Source organism: Falco rusticolus, chromosome 6, assembly GCF_015220075.1.
Source record: "Falco rusticolus isolate bFalRus1 chromosome 6, bFalRus1.pri, whole genome shotgun sequence".
Lineage (NCBI taxonomy): Eukaryota > Metazoa > Chordata > Aves > Falconiformes > Falconidae > Falco > Falco rusticolus.
In genome coordinates this window covers 82,237,366-82,259,160 of record NC_051192.1, presented here as the reverse complement: position 1 = coordinate 82,259,160, position 21,795 = coordinate 82,237,366, and the positions used below count along the sequence as shown (strand labels likewise).

The 21,795-nt window shown below is 42.9% G+C and overlaps 1 protein-coding gene across 1 annotated transcript in view; it reads left to right on the top strand.

Moving 5' to 3' along the window:
- Positions 1-5,741: 5,741 nt before the first annotated feature.
- Positions 5,742-21,795, top strand: part of ELOVL4 (ELOVL fatty acid elongase 4) — a 35,627-nt gene continuing 19,573 nt past the window's right edge. Inside the window, exon 1 of the mRNA XM_037392510.1 lies at positions 5,742-6,174. Coding sequence (XP_037248407.1) covers positions 6,063-6,174 — 112 coding nt within the window. The 5' untranslated portion in view covers positions 5,742-6,062. The remainder of the gene's footprint in view (positions 6,175-21,795) is intronic.

The following is a 21,795-nucleotide window of genomic DNA, read 5'->3' as shown; positions in this document are numbered from 1 at the left end:
CAGCCTTTATGTAACTTCTTTACCACAGTTTTGTCCTCCACACATCCCACAGATAAAGGGTATGCCCAGGACCATCGTTACCGCCCATACTCACACAGTTACAGCTGGAGAGAGCGTAATAGCACACAGCTTGCACAATCAACGCCCTTCCACCTAACTATATTGCTATAAGCGGCTTCTGCAGGGGACTATGCCCTACATTTCAGGCCATTACTAGTGCAGAAGCAAAGGTGCAAAATCATCCCTACAAACAGCTACACGCCTTCAGGAGGCTGACACACCCAGCGAAGTGGGTGCAGTAGCAGTGACACACGCCTATGGAAAAAGCTGGATTTGGTAGTTAGTGACATGCTGCAGATCTGACTATACATGTTGCTGTCATTTCAACATAGTGCCCTCAAAACATCAGCTGATAGTTTGACATAGCCATTCTCCAGCATGTACACATATGAAGCCCTCATTGCAAAAGTGTGCTTGCCACACCTCACAAATGATAGATGCTGTGACAGATATCACTGTAGATAAAAATCTTAGCTGTGTAAAAGTATGAGAAACCATGTAAGAAAAGTATCAGTAAGGCAGAATGCGATAGTATGCATACAGCTTTTAACATCCTTGTGTCCATGAAACACTCATTTTTAAAAGGAAGCTGAAACACAGGTACATATATATACAGCACATCTCATATACTGCGTATACACATTAGCTTCTTGGTTATGGTGAAATCTCCCACAGAGGAATTAATTATAAATGAATCTCTCAGAATGGGGCTGGGAAGTGCTGGATTAATGGCTCTTCTTCTGGACCAGTACAGAACAGCAGCAGTTTAAGCTGGATGCAGCCCACCACTGCAGGCCAACACTTCCAGTCACTGTCCAGATTTGCAGTAAATGGGGTTAGTTCTACAGTTTAAAACCTGTACACATAATGATCTGGAATGAAACCATAGTTACATTTACTTGGGAATAAAACCTGATGTGGCTTGGGAGAAAGTTGTCCACCACTTCCCCGGTCTTCTTCTCAGGACCAAATTTTTGGGTAGAAAGATGGAGAAGGAATGTCAGCATGTATATAGAGCCCTGTGGAAACAAAAGTTTATTTCACTAGGAAACCACTCTGTTGGATCTGGCCCTTGAGCATTTAAGCCAGGATATTAAACAGATTTTAATTCTGGTATTTCAGATAGAGCCACAGCACAAATGGCTGATGTTCAAAAAATGAAGTTGGTACAGACCAGAAATCGAATTTAGTGCTAGTGCTGGCAGATGCAAGTGATATGGAACCTAGTAGGAACTTACATCAAAGGTAGTTTTTGGCCAAAGCCTGCACTAAATATTAACATCTCTGGATACTTCCTGATGCATCATTCCAATATATTTGGTTTGGAAAAAAACTGTTTTGATGCAGTTGAATGTATGAAAGGACAGATGGCATCTAGCAGATGATTTAGGAGACGAACTGGATCTGTTTCAGATCCTACAGAATACTCCCTGTGCAAAAGCTGTGTAATCCCTGTGTACCTGAGTTACCCCACCTCAAATTATGGAGTTAACAACATGTTACGTAATAAACAAAAAAAAATTAATTAGTGCTGAAAGATACGTTGTTGGGTTTAATGGTATTTTTAAAAAATTATGGTTGTTTGGAAACAGCTTCTTTTCAGCATGAATAGCATAAAGCTGCCTTAAGCCCCAGTATTGAAACAGATAGCAATTGTACTATTGCTTATGCATATGCTTGAGGCTGTACTTGTTGATTCAAAGATCAGAGAAGCTTTTTTGGCACAGCTAGCAGTCTTTATAAGGCATATCAGCTAGAGAGCTTCAATGCAAGGAGCCTATGAATTTGACATGCACTGTAAATTGATGTGCTAATTTATTTCATCATTTTCCCTCTTAAAACACTGATGGAATCAAATGAAAAAAATATGATAGTTCAATAGCTAATAAAAACACACGTAAAGTTAAGGTCTTTTGAACAATTTAGATTTGGTCACGTTTAGCACATATAATACTTTGTGTGCCGTCTTTACTGGTAAGTGAACAGGTTGTCCCTTATCGCATGGTGTCACATTTAGATCTTCTGTCAAATGCATTGATTCAAGCACTGTTATGGTTTCCCACCAGGAAAGTTCCTGGTTATTGCGATTCTCTTTGTAGCAAGGCAAAGCTTTTTTACCGCCGTTTTTGTCTTTTGGTGAGCTGCCTGGAGAGATCACTGGCAGCATCATACAAAGCATTTTTACATGCATTTTTAATATGCATTTATCAATGCATACAAATATCTTAAGGGTGAGCGTCAAGAGGATGGGGCCGGGCTCTTTTCAGTAGTGCCAGGTGACAGAACTAGGGGAAACGGGCACAAGCAAGCTGCAACACAAGTAGTTCCATCTGAATATGAGGAAGAACTTCTTCACTTTGAGGGTGGCAGAGCACTGAAACAGGCTGCCCAGTCTCCTTCTGGAGACATTCAAAACCCACCTGGATGCCACTCTGTGCGACCTGCTCTAGGACAACCTGTTTTAGCAGGGGGGTGGACTAGATGATCTCCAGAGGTCCCTTCCAGCCCTGACCCTGATGTGATTCTGTGACTGCTTTCTTCCTACTAGACTTCATAAATATTATCCAGCATACCTGTATCTCATTTTCACCTTACAACAATCTCATTGCTAGCCTGAAGAAAAACCTGAGTGGGAATACTTTCAATTAGTGCAGAAGCATCTGCTCTTTCATCAGATATTACAGTAGAATATGCTTCACTGAAATTCATGAATAAATGCTTTTTCTTGTGCATTACTAAATGCATTGATCAACTGGACTTTGTAACAGTTCTATTGCTATTTATTTGTGCCGTGAAGAAGCAGAAAATGGCTTGAAATAGTTCTGAAATGACAGATCTCTCTTGGTTTTTTGTTTTGTTTTCTTTTTACAAAAAGTTCTGGAAGGAATATAAACAGATTCTATCTCCAATGGGAACTAGGAGGAGACCTTTCTTGGGGCAGGCTCTGCCACAGATTCTTGTTGCCTTCTGTACCTTTCTTGCTGCCAGCACAAGCACTCTAGAGCACTGGACAAATGGCCAGAGCATAACTGGGAAGTCATGTTCCTCTAAGGTTAGCTGCCACAGACAGGCATGCCTTTTCCAAGCAGAAACTGCCCATCTGAGACGTCCAGGTTTTAGGAATGTGTAGATTACCAAGTAGAAGATGACAACACCGGCTAATTAATGATATTTTAAAAAACATCTTTTTCTGACTAGCACACTGCAGATTCCTTGGAGGCTGTTTTGATGCTATGCCTTTAGATACCTTCCTCCTTCTGCTCTCTTTAAGTAGAAGACATGGGTCTCAGCTTGCATAGAACCAGCACATCCTGCTGGGTGCACAAATGTAGGAAACTAGCTGGGATGTGTTTGGAAGCTTTCATACACAGACCTAATTTTAAAAGCCTGACCGTGTGCTTGCAGGCTGAAAGTTAAACTAATGAGAATAGCTTGTCATAAACTTCATCACATTTTTTAAAGTCAATGTCAAAGCATAAAAGAAGTTACTCTGGTTAGGTTGTTCATCTTCTCCCTGTTCTCCAAGCTCTGCAGCTCTGTTGCCGCTCTTCTCCAGGCTTAATTGCTCTAAAATTATCCATGTACCATCATATTGCCAATACAAAGGAATTAATTGCAATCAAGAAAAGTTATCTAATCTGAAATAGATGAAACAGTAAACTGGATTGTATAAATATTTTATAAACAGTAATTACTTGTGTCAATTGGGCAAAAAAGACTTCCATTGAACAAATAAATGATCATTTTAATAAAGAAGCAAGTATATCTAGGCTATAATATAAATAATTGTCATTATGAATATGTATTAATAGTGCAAATGTGTCTTGTTCTTTTCTGTTGTTTGGTAGACTGTAGATCTTTACTCTTTGCGTTGGTGGCACTCTGCTTAGTCCACATCTTGCCTGGCATCAGGGACAGCAAGGGAGTGCGACCCTTTGTCATGTCGATTCATTCAGTAGCCCATTCTGTTTCAAACATGTGGCCAAGGCAAACGGCCATATACCAGTCTGAGGATTATGACTCATTCTTCTCGTTTCCTTTTGATTTAAATTATAATGTTTACAAAAGTTCTGAAGCCGTGCTTTAAACAATGCCAACCATGCATCAAGTTTCTAACTGCCCAAGGACAGATATGCTACGGTGGTTTCACCTAAAGGACGCACAGGAACCACAGCTAACACCACACTGTCTGCCTGCAACGTGGGAAGCAGTTTGGTCTTCACCTTGTCCTACCCACTGACAGATCCATTTCACAGCTCTCACCGGACCTCCTGCCACGATCAGTGCCATGAAAATAAAACGTGATTCAAGTCAGTGCAATTCATGAGATTTTCGATTGACTCTTCTCACGTGAGAGAGGTTAGCAGCTGTCCACGCAGAAGCACGTGGTGACCTTGCTTTGGCTCCAACTTTCAGGCAGCATTGCGATACACTGGGTGTCCCTGTCCATCCAGGCCTCCAGGGGTTTACGTAGCTCCTCTTCCTTTTCCCAGTGCAGGCAATCCCTACCCCCAAACACCTGCTGGTTTCCAAGCTGCAGGCACAGTGGCTCTGCTTGCGGCAAAGTAACTAGCAATAGCCAGTGTGCCTCTCGCATCCATCGGGATGGGGTTACAGCAGCCAGGGCGGTCCAGGAGCTGAGCAGAGGGTGGCTTAATCAGGAAGAGGAGTGCGAGCTGTGCTCACCAAGACCAGGTGACAACGAGTGACACAGGTGCTGGTGCACTGGGGGAGGGAGAGGTAGATACCATCTGATCTGTTGTCTGCCAGGAGGAAAGTTCTCAACTCCGGTGAAGCAGCTGTCCTCCAGTCCCTCAGTGGGGAAAACCAGTCCCATGGGTGTCATGCAGCCATTCACACTACGCAGATCATGGGAGAGGGAGAGACAAGCTGGCAGGAGGAGATAAGAGGCAAAGGTGTGAGGAGCAGCTGATGCACCCACACCAGCCAGAGGTTTTGCTGGGGTTGAAACACAGGGTGCAGAACGGATGAACTGGGACTGCACGCTGTTGCCACGGAGGCTCCTTCTCCTGCAGCCCCCAGCGATGGTCCATGAGGCGAACCTCTGCGCCATGAAGCGACCGTAAAGGCTTCGGTCCAGGAGATGGAGGGAAGTGTGCCAAAGGAACCTCGGTGGCACCTGGAAGAGGCTGGGCAAGTTGCTGGCCAGGGAAATGCCACAAGCGCCGCCGGTGGGGCCGGGAGGCGGCGAGATCCCGTTAGGGACTGCTGGCTTCCTCAGTGCTGGGAGGGGCAGGGATTTTAGCGCAGGCTTCTCGGGACAGGCTGCTGAAAAGCCGACAGCCTGGGTAAGGTGAGCGCCACTGACGCCGGTGCCTTGGCCCGTCCGCCCAGGGGGAGTGCGAGGAAAAGGAGAGAAGAAAACCCCAGGCTGCGAACAGAGCAGAGGAAGAAAGGAAACAGACGTTGACGAGTACTTGTTCCTCCGCCTGGTACAAAAATACCTCTTTGGAAATAAAAGGCAAATTAATATAACAAGCACCTCTTCTGCACCCGGGACGCGCGCTGCGGGAGGAGGCGGGGCCCTACGGGAGCGCACGTACGGGAGCACCGGCCGCCCGGCCCCGCCGCCGCCGCGCTCCCCCCCGCCGCCGGCACTGCGCCTGCGCGGGGGGCCGGGCCGGGCAGCGCGAGCCCCGCGGGCAGCCGCCGGCGGGCAGCGAGCCGGCGGTCACGTGACAGAGCGCACCGCGCCGCGCCGCGCCGCCCGCTGCGGACGGTGCTGCGGAGCCGCGGCCGCCGCGCTTCCAGCCCACCCCCCTCCCCGCCTCCGCGCCCTCCGCCCTGCCCGCGGGGCGCAGGAGCCGGTGACGGGAGCGAGGCGGAGTCTGGAGGGAAGATACCGAGAGATAGAGATTTAAATCACATCCCTGGCTGTAGAAGGGCAGCAGCAGCAGCAGCCCCGGCGCAGAGGCACGGACGCACGCGCCGAGACAGGTCTGCCGGCTCCGCCGCCGCCGCCGCTGCTGCTGCTGCTCACCATGGGTGCCGCCGCCGCCGCCGCCGCCGCCGAGCCCCCCCGCGCTATGGGCCTGGTGTCCAGCGTGGTGAACGACACCCTCGAGTTCTACCGCTGGACCTGGAGCATCCGAGGTAACGCGCCAGGGCGGCCCCGCCAGCACCCCCGGCCACCGCCGCGCCCGGCGCCCCCCGCCCGCTGTCACCGAGGCGCAGCGGTTCAAAATGGCTCCGTCTCCCGGGAGACGCGGCGCGCGCCCAGCGGGGCTGTGAGGCGGCGGGCGGGCCCGGGACTGCGGCGGGCGGGGGGGACCTGCCGCTCCTCTGCCTGCGCTCCTCTGCCTGCGCTCCTCTGCCTGCGCTCCCTGCCTGCGCTCCCTGCCTCCGCGGTGCGCGCGGGTGCTTTGTTTGTTTGTCTGCCCTAATCCCGTGTCACGGCCCGGGGTGCGCGGGGCATCGCTCGCTGACAAGGTGAGGGTGTCCCCGTCCCCCGTCGTCCCCCCTCCCCCGCGCCGGGCGCCTGCGGGCTGGCTGCAGCGGAATCCGCTCCCCGGAGCCGCCGTTCCCGGGCTCATCCCGCCGCGGGCGCCCCGGGCCGGCCCCACGGGAGCCCGCTGACCGAGGGCGGTGCGGCCCGCCGGCGAGGCGCGGCCGGGGCTGCCGCGGCAGGTGAAGGCGGTGGTGTCGCCGGTCGGTGCTGTGACAGCATCGCGTGCAGCGCGGCGCGCGGGGTGGGGAAATGGCTGTTGGTGGCAGTGCGGGAGCTTTTCATTCCGTATGCAGCGCGCTGGGGTCGGTTCTGCGGCTTTCCGTTAGTGTATAGCTCCCCCCCCCGCCGTGGGGAAGATGCTGACAGGAGCGAAAACGTCTTGGAACATGGAGAAATGTGAAAAAGCAGCTTTCGATGCTGGGACAGCAAAGGAGACTGTAACTTGCTGCAGTGACCGGTAGCACTGGAAGCACTGGTCAGCGTGAACAGCTCACGCTCTCGGTCATCAAAATAAGCAGGGCAGAGCTGCGGCTTGCGGGGTTGCTATTGTGAGTAGCCTTGGGCGGCTGACAGAGGAATCGCTTCTCTGGATGTTTTCTTCATTTTTTTTTAGTTGTCCGTACAGCAGTGAGGTCTAGGCTGTTTCGGTCTAAACCTGGAAATACACGGAGCAAAACTCTGGAGCGGATGCGACTGTGGATGTATTTTGTGGCAGTATGATGAGTGAGAATGTGGGGCCTTCGTTACGGACTGGAGGCTCACTGCATCAGCAGTCCCTTCTTTTCCACCCCCCTCTCTTCTGCCATCTGTTAGATAATAAATTAATCTTATGTTATAGATTGAGGGAGCTCATTTTTTTTCCTTCCCAGCCTATCTTCTGGGGTTTGGCATGTTTTAAAAATCTAGCCTGTGTGCATATTTTTTTCTTCTGTATTTAAAACCTGCTAGAATATGAGCTAGCAAATAAAAATGCTTGCAGCAGCACTGCATTGTAATCTGCCAGTGTTTGCTCTCGTTCTCTGCCTCTTGCAACATACAATTGTTCATAGGCTGTCAGGTAATGTATGAAAGAGATGCTGTTCTAGCCAATCAATAGCATTTTCAGGTGGATGTAAAAATAGATGTGGGTACTAAGTTGATACCCTTATGGATTACTTGATTAGTTTGGAAAAAGCCTTCAAGTTCTGATGTATTTCTAGAACTTCAAAGGTGTTATTTAAGTCTGTATGTAGACCATGTTTGTTTGTAAGCAGAAATGATGGGGGGTGGGGGGGAGGCATGAAAAAGCAAGTTTATGTAAGGAATGTAAAGATAAGTAAATTACGTTAGTACTACAAACAGAACAGACTTTTGTTTCTTCCTTCTGCTTCTTTGGAGAACGTTAAGGAGTAATAGGATGACATTGTTATGACATCTAAAGTATGCTTACTTCTTTTACTCATTTACTAATGCAAAATTTTAGATGTTTGCACTAAGTTCAGAAGTGTTGGTGTTAACATGGGATTCCACCACAGTGAAGTAATCATAGCTCCATTTTGCGTAAGAAGTGGAGAGTTTCCTGATCAGGTTCTGGATTTCAGCGGGTCCCTGCAAGGATAGTTTTGGGTAGAGCCTAAATTTCAGCGGACCCATCCCTGCAGGGATTGTTTTGGGTAGAGCCTACATTTCAGCAGTTCCATCCCTGCAAGGATAGTTTTGGGTATACCCTAAGTCACATCAAGAACGTGTTACTGTTCTTGTTTTATACCCGGTAGTATGTAAACCAAGGTCCTGCTATAGTTTTTATGGTCAGGTATGGTTATGCAAAACATGTAATATCACATAATGTAGTTACAAGGTAGCTCCCGATAAGAAAGTGTCATTTATGAAGCAGTGCTGCGTTGCTCTTCAATGAAATCATCTTAATGCCCTAAGTTCTGCAAAAATGCTTGCTTAGTTTGCTGCTTTTCTGCATGTCTTCATTCGGAAAAAAATTGTCTCCATTTGCCATCTCTGAGTAAATATATGTTAAAATAATGAATTCAGTGCTGTTACATGAATTCATGCAATTCAGCTTTGTGTCAAGAACGATGGCAGTGATGTTGCTCAACAGAAACACAAATTATGGCATGCAAGACCATTGCCTAATGTTCAATATCATTAAATAAAAAACTATACCACGCAGCAAAGTTGCTCAACGAATGATGCCATGCAATAGCATTACACAATAAATCATACTGAAACACTACTACACAGCAAAATTACACAATAAAATGTGAAGAAATTTTATTCCCACTACTACTCCTACACAAAAACTTCTCATTCATATAAAACCAAATTTACTTGTTCTCTCCAGTTCTCACATTTTTTTATTGGACACCCAAGTCTGTCTTTAGCCGTGTTCTCAGTGTTCAGTAGGATTGTCCTGCTAGCAGGTGTTTTCTAACGCTGCCCTGGACTCCTGTGATGAGACTTGTGTAGTACTCTGCCAGAATGTCCCACTGAGTTTTGTGCTGCTTTGTGCTGTAAAGATTTGGTCTTTTTCCTCACCTGCTTTATGCTATTTAAAAAGCAACTGACCTTTTCTGAGACCAGAAAGAACCCAAAAGACTGAGTCTACAATGAGCCTAACTGGATTTTTTTCAATCATGTCACAGTTTTCTTTTTAGTATCAAGTATGCTATCTAAAGCTGGTTTTGAAATCTTGCATATGGGGATAATAACAGTATTCTGTGACATATCCCCTGTATATATTATCAAATACATTTTCAGCCTTAGGTTAATGTTTTTGCTTGTTAATTGATTGAAAAACTACTTTTTGTTTTCTTTCCTTCCTTGACTATCTTTTTGGACCCCTTTCCTGAAAGCCTAAAATCCATTGTAATCATGTATTCACCTGAAAAGGCTGAAGGAGCTCATGTAGGAAGTCATAAACTTCAAGGAGAGACAGAAAGGACAAAAACTTGGTCTTAGCAGTCATCAGGAGAAAAAAAGGTGGTTGGTGGAACAGTTACTATCAGGAAGGATGATCTAGGAATTCCGTGCCATTATTTCTGTAAGGGCATGGGACTGGTTACGCGTAATAGGTAGGGCAGGGCTTCCTCCTTTCTCTCGGCTCAGGTAGCTGGTTGGGGTTAGATCTGTGAGGAGGGATTAAGGGAATGATTAGATGACTGAGCAAGTGACTTAAAGGGAGGTTCCAGGCTGAGTCCAGGGGAACTATTAAGATTAATAATTTGGGACACAATCCAGGAAAGAAGAATGTGGAAGTCTCAAAACACGGGTGAAAAGACCATTGGTAGTTGGGGAGGTAGAGCAGAAAACTGTGTCTCTAAATGGAGGTTTGTGAAACCCCGTATCAAAAAGATTTATTTTAGAGGAACCAGTTAATTTGAATGCTTTGAGCTAAAGAACAGAAAGCGTTACTGACTTTGGGTAAGAATGATTGTTCTTGGAGCTCAAAGGTAAAAGGAGGCAGGGCCATCCCAGGCCACGTGGGCCTGCTTTGGAACAGCAACTATTTACAGCTGTTGCAGTTAATAAGATTACAGACTTTTTTCCATCAGGAGGAGAGAGGAGAAAGATGCAAACTTTCACTTTAGTGGTAGGATAGTCTTCTGAGTAGCATCTTGTTCGGGAGCAATATTGATTGTAGTTGGGTCAGAAGTGTAAGGCACTGAGAATGGGAAATGTGGGTAACTTAGAGCTGCTTGCCTTGAAAGTGAACCAGTGGAGCAGCTTCTATGGGAACTCAAAGTGCCGTAAAAACTTTTACCAGGAAGGTCTTGGGACTAAGGTAAGAATGCTCAGGCAGTTCAGGTTCAGATTCTTTTTCGGTCCAGGGAACGGAACTGGAAGAAAACAAGCTTTTTCTTCCCTCTTTCTTCTCCCCATGCAGAAACAAAGTGTGGCTAAAGGATCCTGAGTGTTTATGCTTGAGGAAAGTTCATTGGGATTGTTAGCAGAGCAGTCTGAGTCCAAGTAGTACCTTGTTTTACTTGAACATTTGTGCCAAAGCTGGAGGCAAATAGAATCCCGATGAAAGCTCTTAAGAGGGTGATGATGGGGAGAGAGAACGAAGGGTGAGATCAAGGTCCACAAAGCCTGTTTCACAGAAACAAAGCTTTCGGAGAGCTGGCTGAGCATCAGACTTGGTGACTTGGCACAATACTTGTCTTGCAGATACAATTTTCTTCTCAAGGGAACAGTTTTTTTCCATCTGTGAGCACAACAGTAAAACACGAGGTTTAGACAGGAATAAACGCACCAGAAACTGGAGAAGCTAATGTAATCGGGTTTGGCTGTTTTGTGGGAAGCAGCACTTGAAGAATTGATTACAGAAGAAAGGAGTGTTAAGGGCTAGATTATGTGAGAGTACTGTCAACCAAACTGAACGATAGGAGCATCCAAGTTTACTTGATTCATTTTCTTAACCGTGACATTTAACTGGCTATCAGTAGAGGGGGGGGGAGGACTTTGAAGAAAAAACAGCTGTGGGTATTGAAGACAATTTGCTGGGTGTTTGAGGGAAATTGCACCCATGTTTTATCACCAGGAGATTTTATCAGATCGCAGAACTCAAGAGATAATCAGAACAAAACAGATACTAGCTACCTTTGGAAATGGAAAAGTGGACTTTTCATTTTCAGAAAAGTGCATTATGGAAGTGGAAATGTCTGCTTAGAGATTTTTGGATCGCCAAGCTTCAAGAACCTGAGCCTGAGGGAGCAGCCTGAAGCAAAGCTGACACTATGGATAGGGAACTGAGTTGTGAGTGGAAGACTTCTCATTCCTAAAATGAAGAAGGAATTGTAGGTGATGACCTGCAACTCAGCTCCAGCAAAGACATGAAACAGAAAAAAGCCTTCAAAGAGCACCGGCAAGAATGTGATATGAATTTCTGTTTGAACACTTCTCAGCATATTCCAGAAACAAAAGGAGATGTTTGGACAAAATAGCAAGAACATAACTGAACTTCTGAAAATGCCTTTTAAGGCTGCATAGGTAGCATTTCTTGAAATCTTTGGAGGAAATAAGATGTTATGAATACTCTTAAAGCAGATTCCAAATAAAAAAGGTTGGGAAACTACTTTATACAGAATTTAACCAAGCTGACTGCGTGACCTTAGCGCCTAACTGCAGAAAGCCAAATGACTAGATGTTTAAAATTGCAACACACAGTAAATTACTCTTGGGAGGTTCTCAGAAGATCATGTTTCTCAGCTAAAGCTGCACGCCGTTAGTGTGGTGCAAATCAGCATGTGGTCCTGGAGCCACATACTGCAACGAGAGGTGAAGAATTCTTGAGCAGTTGAAATACCTGTGGCACGAAGCAGACGCATTCATCCTGGCAACTGCACTTGTTACATATATTGTTTGAGCATAGTGGTTGAACTGTTGTTTGTACGTAGCTGTCTCTAGTTGGAGAAGCTTGACTAGAAGTTGATCATGGTAGTCAAATCTGTGTTTATGCTGTGCTCAGGGTGAAGAGGCATATAGCAGGGCTATGGTTATAGCTGTGGAAGACCAGAAGAGGTTGTATTCGAGGCAGCTATGCTACACTGCCCTGCGCAACCAGGAAAGATTGTCAAAGGCGGCATAAGGATGATTAGTAGAGGAAGGTGTAGGAGACATAGGATGTAGTTCCTTTTAAGGTCTTGTAGATCAAGAGCCACGAGGAGTGTGTGAGGCAAGACTCCTCACCTTCCTCTACCAGTCCAGACAGGTTTTTGGAGTTACTCGATTCACATGGAAAGGATTAAGGGAACACTTAAATGAAAGGTGAATGAATGAAGAGGATGCAAGCAGACATGGAGAGAATTTTGGGAGGAAGAATTTGCTAGGATGCCAAGACTGGGGAGGGGGGGCAAAGGCTGTGGTGTGTACTGAAGAGTCTTTTTGAGGCAAGGCAAATGAGACTAAACATGAATGGCCTGAAAAACTGGAGCTAAATGAGAGTTCATGTAGCTAAAAAGGATTTGCCATAAAAGGAATGAGAGCTTTGGCTTTTTGAAGAGTATTGGTACGAGTGGAGTGTGCCTGGAGCACAGAAGTTGGGACAATGTGCTTTTAAGGGCAGATCTGATCCACAGGGTAGAGCTGCTCTCACTGGTTAACTGTTACATGACAGGGCTTTGCTTTCTTAGGCTATATTTGAAAATGGAGTTGAAGCTACCATTGCATTTCACATAGGGAACTCTTGTGTGTGGGACTACCTGACAGACATCTTCTTTAGGAAGATGTACATGTGGATACATAGTTTCTAGATCTTGTTTAGGTGGCAAGTCAGCACAATTGTTCTCAATTTTGGCAGGACTGGAGTGCTTCTGACCATATGGACTTCAAGGACTTGTGGCATTTTAAGGACATAAACAAAGGCAACTCTGAAACTCAGCCCCGCCAAGACTTAGGTGTCAGCTCTGTAGGGATTTTCAGGACTGCACCCTAGACTGTAAGTAAAGCAATAAGTAGCTCCAAGGCAAGCCTAGGGATGAATTACGTGCACCATCTTTTGTATTAACTCCCATTGTGTGTGCTTGGATGGCAAGACAAAGATGAGCTAGTTTCCCTTTGTCTTACGGAAGGTGAGTGGGAATAAGCTACCCGAGTTTGGCTTGCATTTGATGCAACATAATGGCGTGCCTGTGGGCATTAACTGCTCTTGGTTGTGTCAGTTTAACTCATGCAGCTCAACTCCTTCCTTTATGTACTTGAATAATTTCAGTGGTTTGATCCTTAACTTCTGCCCCAGAGTGTTCTCTCTCTCCGTGGCGTTGTGTCTGCTTGTACCGCGAGATTCTTCCCTAGTTTCTCTCCATCCATCTACCTCCCACATGTACTCCTCTATTGTAGGATAATCATGGACTCTTGACCATTTGGTTTGTTTCCATCATATTTTCCTATTCCTCTTATGTCTTTCTGCAGTATCACAGAAGTGTCTTCTTCCAGAACTTCTACATGTTATGCTTCAGCTGGCATGCTGACCGTGGTGTGTTTCTATTTTTCTTTTCTTTTTTGTCTGCTTACAGATATCATCTCCTTGTTTCCTTCTCCCAGTTACAGCAAATATGAAAGATTGTTTTATTGCTTTCTGAATGCTCACAGAATGTTGCTGGAAGAAGGGAATCGATAAACCATGTCTTTTACTTTTTCTGTTGAGCCAGTAAACCTTACCTCTCTAGACAAGATCTTATGTCTTTTTATTCCTAGAGCATCATAACACCTTGGTTTTAAATGGCTAAGATACTCTAAAGGAAGAAAAAAACAAACAATAAAATACAGGTGCTAAATTGAATAGTTGGGCTGTAATAGGAGATTTCATAACCATATTTTCTGGGTTTACATTTAATATTTCGTGGTTTACCAGGAACAGATGTGACCAATAGAAATACTTACACATAGAGTACCCCAAAATGCTTGCATATTTAGGTCAGTTTTTCTTCTACTGTGTCTAATCTCGGTTTCACTGATGCGTGAATTTTTGATCGCAAGTGAGAAACTTGCAGAAACCATTAGAGAAGCTTAGACTTGGGGGGGGCATATGTTACCATGAAAGGTAACACGACTGTAGAAGCAAAGAGACTTAGTTATAGCAGTTATTTGGGTAGGGCATTACCTAGCTGCCAAACTGATGACTTTGCTACTGTATACTTAGGGAGCGAAATACTCGGATACTAATCGTTCTGCTGGTCATCTTTGTGTATAAGAACATTTTATCATTCAGTTCATGTTTTGAAAATGAACATTTCAAAATTAGGCTTTTCTGGTGTTGGTGTCTGTCCCAGTCCCATGTCAGTCTTCCCTCCCTTCCCCCCACCCCCCTTTATTATTTTTGCTGATGTTGAAGGCATGTTGAGGAAATAAGTTCTAAGTGTTTTCCAGTGTTATTTTTCTTTGTAGGCTTTGACTGATGTACTTGTTTTAGGCTAACAGAAGACCTAGTGTACCTCACAACTGTAAATTTTACTTCTGTCCCTTAACTTTGCAGAAAAGAGCTAATATATTTCAGTAACTCCTTTTCTAGTTTTTACTCAAAGCAGAATTCCTACCTCATTCATCCTTCTGTAAAACTTAATTGATGAGCAACACCCTTGTGCTGATGCAAACAGAAAAAACTGATAGTTTATCACAGAAATTTCTGTGCAGCTTCTTGCAAATGTTCCCTGGTAGCTTTCTGGTATTATTTTTAGGTAGATTTCACTTGCTGTTGCTGGTTTTATACATGTTCAATCACTGCATCTAGGAGTCTCTAAATGTTCATCTGCAACCCCAAATCAGTCTGTGTTATGAGCGCAGCAATCTAAGTTGTTTACATCTGCTGTGTCGTTAGGATTCAGCATCTTTTTGCTGTGTTAGCACATTAGTAAGACATATATCAATGCTGAACTTACTGTCCTGTGTATGCTGAGTATGTAATACATGTCTCTCTGCAGTGGGTAAGACCTTGCAGAGTCATTATTAAAGTGTTACTAATAATCCTTCACATTTTTCAAGCATTCCCTCTGAGGGAATCTAATTTAAAAATAAATACTCTGTTTATGGAGATTTATTCTATGATTGTCCCCTTTGGCATTATAGAACCCTAAATCGTACTCATAGAACCCTGAATCGTACTATATGAGCCAATAGCCTCATCTATTACTGCAACGTTGAGTGTGCACAAATCCTGTGTTTGTGTTACTGCTTACTGATAACCCCTACAACTATTTTCATAGCACCAAACACCACCACTATTTTGTGTGAAGTAATGACTCTCCAGTTTGAGCTCTCAGAAACACAGTTCTAGCTAAGGCCAGAGAAGTTTGAACAAAAGTTTCAATAAAGAAGACACTGTAGAAGGAAAGCTTGTAGAAGTGTGTTTTATGCATCACTTTTATTTCTTTATAGAGACATGGGCTGTGTCATACAGTTCTGCAACTAGTTCATAAAATTGCATCCCATGGGTGAGTTGGTTTCTTTGCTTTTTGTTTTTTCATCATTTGTTTACGCTATAACTTGTAACATTTAAGAAAAGACATACAGGTATCATTGTGCTGGGAGTGCATCTTGCTTTTGTGATGTTTGGAAAAGTAAGATTTGGCAAACAAAAGAATGCTACATGCCTCAAGGGCTTACTACCTTGCAAATCTTGTGTAAGCTTCAATGAGGATTATGTTTTTATTATTCCTTGAGGCAGGGTGTTTGCAGTCCTCACAAATAATCATAATCAATGGAGGAGGTAAATCAAAAATAATCTGAACAAGATTTAGACTTGATAATCCTGAGACCTGATGATGAATTGATACGGCTCCTGAACTTCATAATATTTCCATTATTAATCCTTGCCTTGAAACAAGTGTATCCTGAAATTGCTGTGTACAGGCACAAAGACAATATGGTATTAGTGATTGAATGATGGGAGTCCAAGAGGACTACAATGCTAGTTAGAATAATGGGAATACTAGTTAAAATACATCTGGCCTTTTCACAGCAAATTGGGATTAGGCATTCCTGTTACTTTAGTGGGAGTTTATTAAAACACATGCATATTACACAGGTGTTCATTAGCTGCAGGAGGTGTTTTTCTTGGCTGTGTGGTATTTTGATTTTATGTTGCTGTAAGTAGCTTTAAAGAAAACTAAACAGTCAATTACAAATTAAAACAAAACCACAGCTGGTTATAAGCCCTACCTGTTAGCCTTGTCTATAGTCCTTTTGAGTTTGGGGCAGACATCTCTCATTTCCAAGTGCAACAGGATTTGTACAGCTTAGTCTGCAAACTTTTTAATCTGTGGGTTGTTTTGTTTTTCAGAGTATATGCTTTCATTATTCGTTGTGCTTGAGACTGAATATTTTTGTTGTTGCATCTTAGCTTCATCAGCTTCATAGCCTGTTAAAGTGACAGTGCTCTGCCATAAAATTTTGGCATCTCGTGTTCTTGGCCAAAACAAATTAGTTTGATCTTGGCTAGTCCAAGCTTGAGGATAGACAAAATATTTAACTTGGATATTTCTGTTCATTCTTGAAGATCAAAGTAAACATGGTTTTTTGGGGACTGTTTTGTATGTTTAAAAATGGCTTCAATCAGGCCAGCTGTTGTGCCTTTTCTGTGCCAGGTTATGGGAACCTTTGTCCGTATGGTATCCTGTGCATGTCGTCCTTAGCTTTGCCAGTAACATACTCATGGCTTTGTTTTCTTGCCATCGTAACCACCACTGATGCTGTGACATTATTGTGATAATACAGAATTCTTCTCCGAGGGAGAGTGACAGGGACTTGATTGGTATGGATGATTTTTTTTTTCCTGTCAAACAGGTGCAAGGCTGACTTAAATGTAGAGTATCCAGAGAAGAGCCATGAAAATGGTTGAAGGACTGGAAAGCAAGCCTTCAGGTGAAAGAAATGAGGTGGTTTTTTAAATAAAATAAATAAAAGGGCAACTAGTGAGTGACTTGATATCTCCTTACAACTACCCAAATGAGGAGGGAAAAAAAAATGATAAAAGATTGGTTTTCAGTCTAGCAGAGAAAAGTATCACAAATTCATTAAAGTTTAATTGTAATTACTTTGGATTTAGGGAGCAAATATATGCAGGTGGTCAAGTTAACATTTTGCAGGTTTTATTGGGTTTTCTGACTGTCATAAGATGTATCTTACAGCAAAACAGGAAATTATTCTATGGAATTGTTCTTCACTAAAATGTACCCTAAGGCAAGTTTCATGACCTTGGTTTGGTAGGTTGTACTAGATTGCAGTGCTCCCAAGTCAGGTGCAGGCGTCTTTGACCCCGTCAGACTCCTTAGAAATGCCCATAGCCCCAGAAGCCTGCAGGATAGCCAAGTAGGATAGGCTAGGTAAAGGTGAGAAAGAAGTTCCTTGTGTCCCAATGCTTTTGCTTCCCTGGAGCAATGTGTCTCCACAATCCCTCCTAGAAGGACATAGAAATTCTTTTCTGTTTGAAACACAAGTGAGGCTACAGGCATGTTATTTTAGTTTGTGTACTGGCTTCAATCCTCTGTCATAGGATTTCTCATGAAGAAACTTGACAAACGAAGATAATTGAGGATTAGAGTGCAATATGTGCAATGAATAATCAATATCAAGGCAGTCAAGTTAGTTGAAGCGCTGGAGACCTTTAAAAGAATTGTTTATTTTGGGCCATATAAACTGTTCTATTGAAACTTATAAATAAGTGAATAGAAAATTTTTATTTCTGTAGGTATTCAGTACACAGATACATGGCCTCTCAATTTTGACTCTGCAAGCGATACTTCTGTTAACAGTCTTCAGTTTCAAGCTGTGCAGCCCATGTAGTTAGTCATGTGCTGTTTTAAAGGCCAAGTTCATAGCTTTTGTTCCATTTGTACGTTCTGAGGTTTTAGTTGGTCAAAGACTGAGCTTTTTTTCTTGGAAACCCTACAAACTGATAACAGTAAGTGTACTTTTAAGCGATTCTGAAAAGCCTAGGGTCTAATCAGGTAGATGCTTATTCAAGTTTAATTTCAACTGAGCCAGTCTGCAGTGGTTGTATAGCCACAGTAAACCTTATATTCACTTGTAAATATTTACAGGACTGAGCCAGTATTTCTCATACAACTGCATAAAGAGAAATATGTTGTATAGAATATTAATCTGTGACCAGAAAGAAAAGAGGAGGGGCACTAAAATACTGCAAAGGAATCTAGTATGAAAGCTTTGTAAATGTTTTAAGGTGTGTGAAGTTATGTTTTTTCGCATGTTTTCTTATATGATACATGTTGTCATTTTGTAATATCCTTCAATTACAGAGCTAGTGGAGCTAACAAGATGTGGGAAATTCATAGATAATTAAAAACGGTGTAGTTACAGAACAGTACTCCAATTAGATAATGCTGGTTTGCCTTTCTTATATTGTGGAACAAATATTTCCTTAAATGAGTGAAGTTTTACTTAAATTGAGATTGGGCTTTGAGAGGACTTTTTGTTGTAAGTGGCGTGATCTGCAGAGAGCTCGCACTGTTAAGAACTGCTTTTAAACAGTCGCCATCATTTCTGCAGTGTCTTTAGAAATGTAATTGGACAGATGGATGTGCTGGATTGGCACTGTAAGTGTCTTTGCGCTGAGAATAGTATCAATAGCTATTAATAACTTTGAAAGGCTCTCCAGATAAATTAGAGAGTAGTGACCTTATAGCTAAGGAATACATGTTGTTAAAGTAAAAATAAAGACTTACTAGGTATTGATTTTTGAATCTAATATGAATGCAGAAAATTTCAGAAGTCATATATTTTAGTTATGTAGCATTTTCTCTAAAACTAATATTAAACACAGGGGTAGTCATCATTGTACTCTTTCAGGATTTCTCCTGGTGAATGTTGGAGCAATGGTGCTATGCATTTGTTTGCTTATTTTTAAAGTCTCTACTAGTTGAGGAAAGAAAACAAAATTGATCACAGGCTCAGTAATATGTAAGGAATTTAATCATCTAAAATCCTCTCTATTGGAGAGGAAATGTTGAACCACATTTAACAGAATTGTTTGTGTATTAAAACACAGTATGTTTCACAGAATTTTCTTGTGATTCTTAACTCTAGATCACCATCGGTGCAGCCTTACTTATTGAAATTCATCTTTGTTTGCCTTCCGTGTTTCAATATAGGTTAATTATGTCCTCTTAGGGTATTTGTTGTGTCAGGTATTCAGTCCTTTTCACTGGCCCTGCTCTTGTTCTTGCTTTGGAGAAAGAAGTCGGAGGTTATGTGTGTATTTCATGTTAATTGCCCCATGTAAGGAATCAAATCATGCAAGGGTATGTGTCTCAGGACAATTTCAATTGGTTTTATTGTGTGTATATATATATATATAAACAAATACTATATGTTCTTCTATTTCTTGTCTTGTCTCGGTAATGTGAAACTTTAAAAAGCGTATACACAAAATGTCAGGGAAACCTTGCATACATAAATATTTCGTGTTCTTTCCTTACATAACAGTAATTATCTATCAGGAGCGTGTTAGCAGATGCCTTGATTCTACTCTGGATTCACCTTTATTGTCGAGTACAGCTTTAAACGTTTATTCTGAAACTTCTCCCACCTTACAAAAAAAGCACTGTACTACAGGCTGGGCCATCACAACATTTTATTTGTGATCAAATTAGAATCTGGGTCTTAGGATTTGAAAGGCAAACGTATTAATCCCCTGAAAGATTCAGTCAATCTCTGTCAATTCTAATCAGGTAAAGGCATTGGTCATTTTGTTTCAAAGCAGTTGGAGGGGTTTTTTATTTCAGGGATCTGGCCTTTTTATTTCAAGCTTATTTAATTTTTCAGGTAATAATGTACCTATTGCGTATGAAGTACTGCACTACTTCATACCCTCATATGTCCCCTTAAGCTATCACAGTTCTCTCTGGTTTGCAGAAATCATTTGTGGTCATCAGCACCAGGTAGTAAGTAGGACACAAAATTATGCTGGTTTTGCTAAAATGGGTTGAGAGGGAGGAGGGTGTTGTAGTGGCTTTGGAGATTTGCACTTAAGCAGGTAACTTAAGATAGTGAATTTATCTTTGTTTGGAAGAGGGTATCTGAAAAGAAGTTTGGAATAAGGGTCTGCATATAACTTTTCTGTGTAGAACATGGACAAGCAGGTTTGCCTGGCAAACTGAAATGAAATTGATTTTGTAATACTTTCTGTGCAGTAAGAATGGTGCGTGGAGCTGCTTTAAAACTGAACAAGCTACTTTGCATTGTCCAGGTGGGATCTTGTGATGAACAAGTTTCTAAATCTAGCAGTTTCTGGGACAAACGGTAGCATGTTTTCTGCCCTTAAAATAAATGCAAGGTGGTGTTCTTAGTTAGCACAGTAGGAATTAGAGTAAACACTTTGAGTATTGATATGCTTCTGTTTTGGCCAGGATGTACTCCAGAACTGAACTGCCTACTGTATTCCCTCTCATACAGGCATTTTGTGTTTGAAGTGTAATTAGTTGTCCTAGGAGAGTTCAGGCCTGCAAAATCCCAGTCAGATAGATTCCATGGGCAGTTATTCAGTTTGTATCAGTAAGCTATGCTTTTCTTGCAAATATTTTAAGACTTGTCTCTGAGATGTTGTGGCTCACTGTCCAAAAACCCTGTGCAGAAGGAGAAGGCTGAAACGGGCTGAAACCATGATACAGGTATGAAAGTGTAATGGCAGCTGCCCGGGTGCCTTTATGTTGTTGTCGGAGTTATTTAAATATCTCTTGGTTTTCTCCAGTTAAGTTCTTCAATTTGTAGTATTTGTGGAAAGTAGGTGAAAGTATTTTTTACAGCGTTGATGGACCGTGAGGCAAAGCCCACTTGCAGCTGGGCTTTCATAAAAGTTGTTCCTTTGTCTTTCCTTTCATCATCTAGTGAATCCTCGTTGTGCCATCTTTGTCTCCTGCCACCAAAAGAAATCTGGAATAGGCCGTGGTTTCCTGTTTTCAGCAGTGTGTGGTAATGTTCAGCTCCTGGGTAAAATTCAGATCTTCTTTTTTCACATTTTTTTTGTACTGTCGCTTTAGTGTACAGGATACCATGAAACACTGGGTTAGAAAACAGAAGACAGATTCCCCAATATGTCCTTGCCTCTTTCTGGTGCGTAGTGCAAGAAAGCTGGCCAAGCAAGCGGGTGTCTTGCTTCACCTGCTCTTATCTCTTTGCACACTACGGTGTCTGAAGTGATGTGTGGGTTTGATTAAAGCATGTCACACATTGGCTATTCCCAGAACTGTCTCTTAATTAAGAAGTGACACCTTTCTTCTTGCTTGGTGGAGATGAGTCGTTGCCCATTACTTTGTATCAGTTGGATAATGAGGTTCTCCGTTTCTCTTATCTTTTATTTTTAAATTCAGATTCTTAGAGCAATCGCTAAAAGCAAGCAGGAACTAAAGTGTAAGGGAGATAGTTTAGTAATTGCAACGCAGCGGTGTGATTTCAGCTTTAATAGGTAGCATTCTGTGAGGTCTGGAAAACATTCCTTTAGATCCCAAGACACTATACTTATATACAAAAGTAATTGTTTCCATGTTTTACAGAGAGCACATTATATTGTAATAAAGTGTCTGTTCTAGGGACTTGCTGAAAAGTAAGAGGGAATTGTCTTCTCTCACTTTCTTCAGTTCTGTTTAACTGCCTGTGTTTCTACAGTCAATCTGATACTTTCTTTGCTACTCCTCCCTGTACTCCTTGTCCTGTCTTGCCCTTGGCTTCTTTTGGTGGCTGTGGTTGCAAGGCTGACTCCCCTCATTCTGGCAGCATCAGCCTTGCTGGAGGTTCCCATGCATTAGGGTGACTTCTCCCTTCTG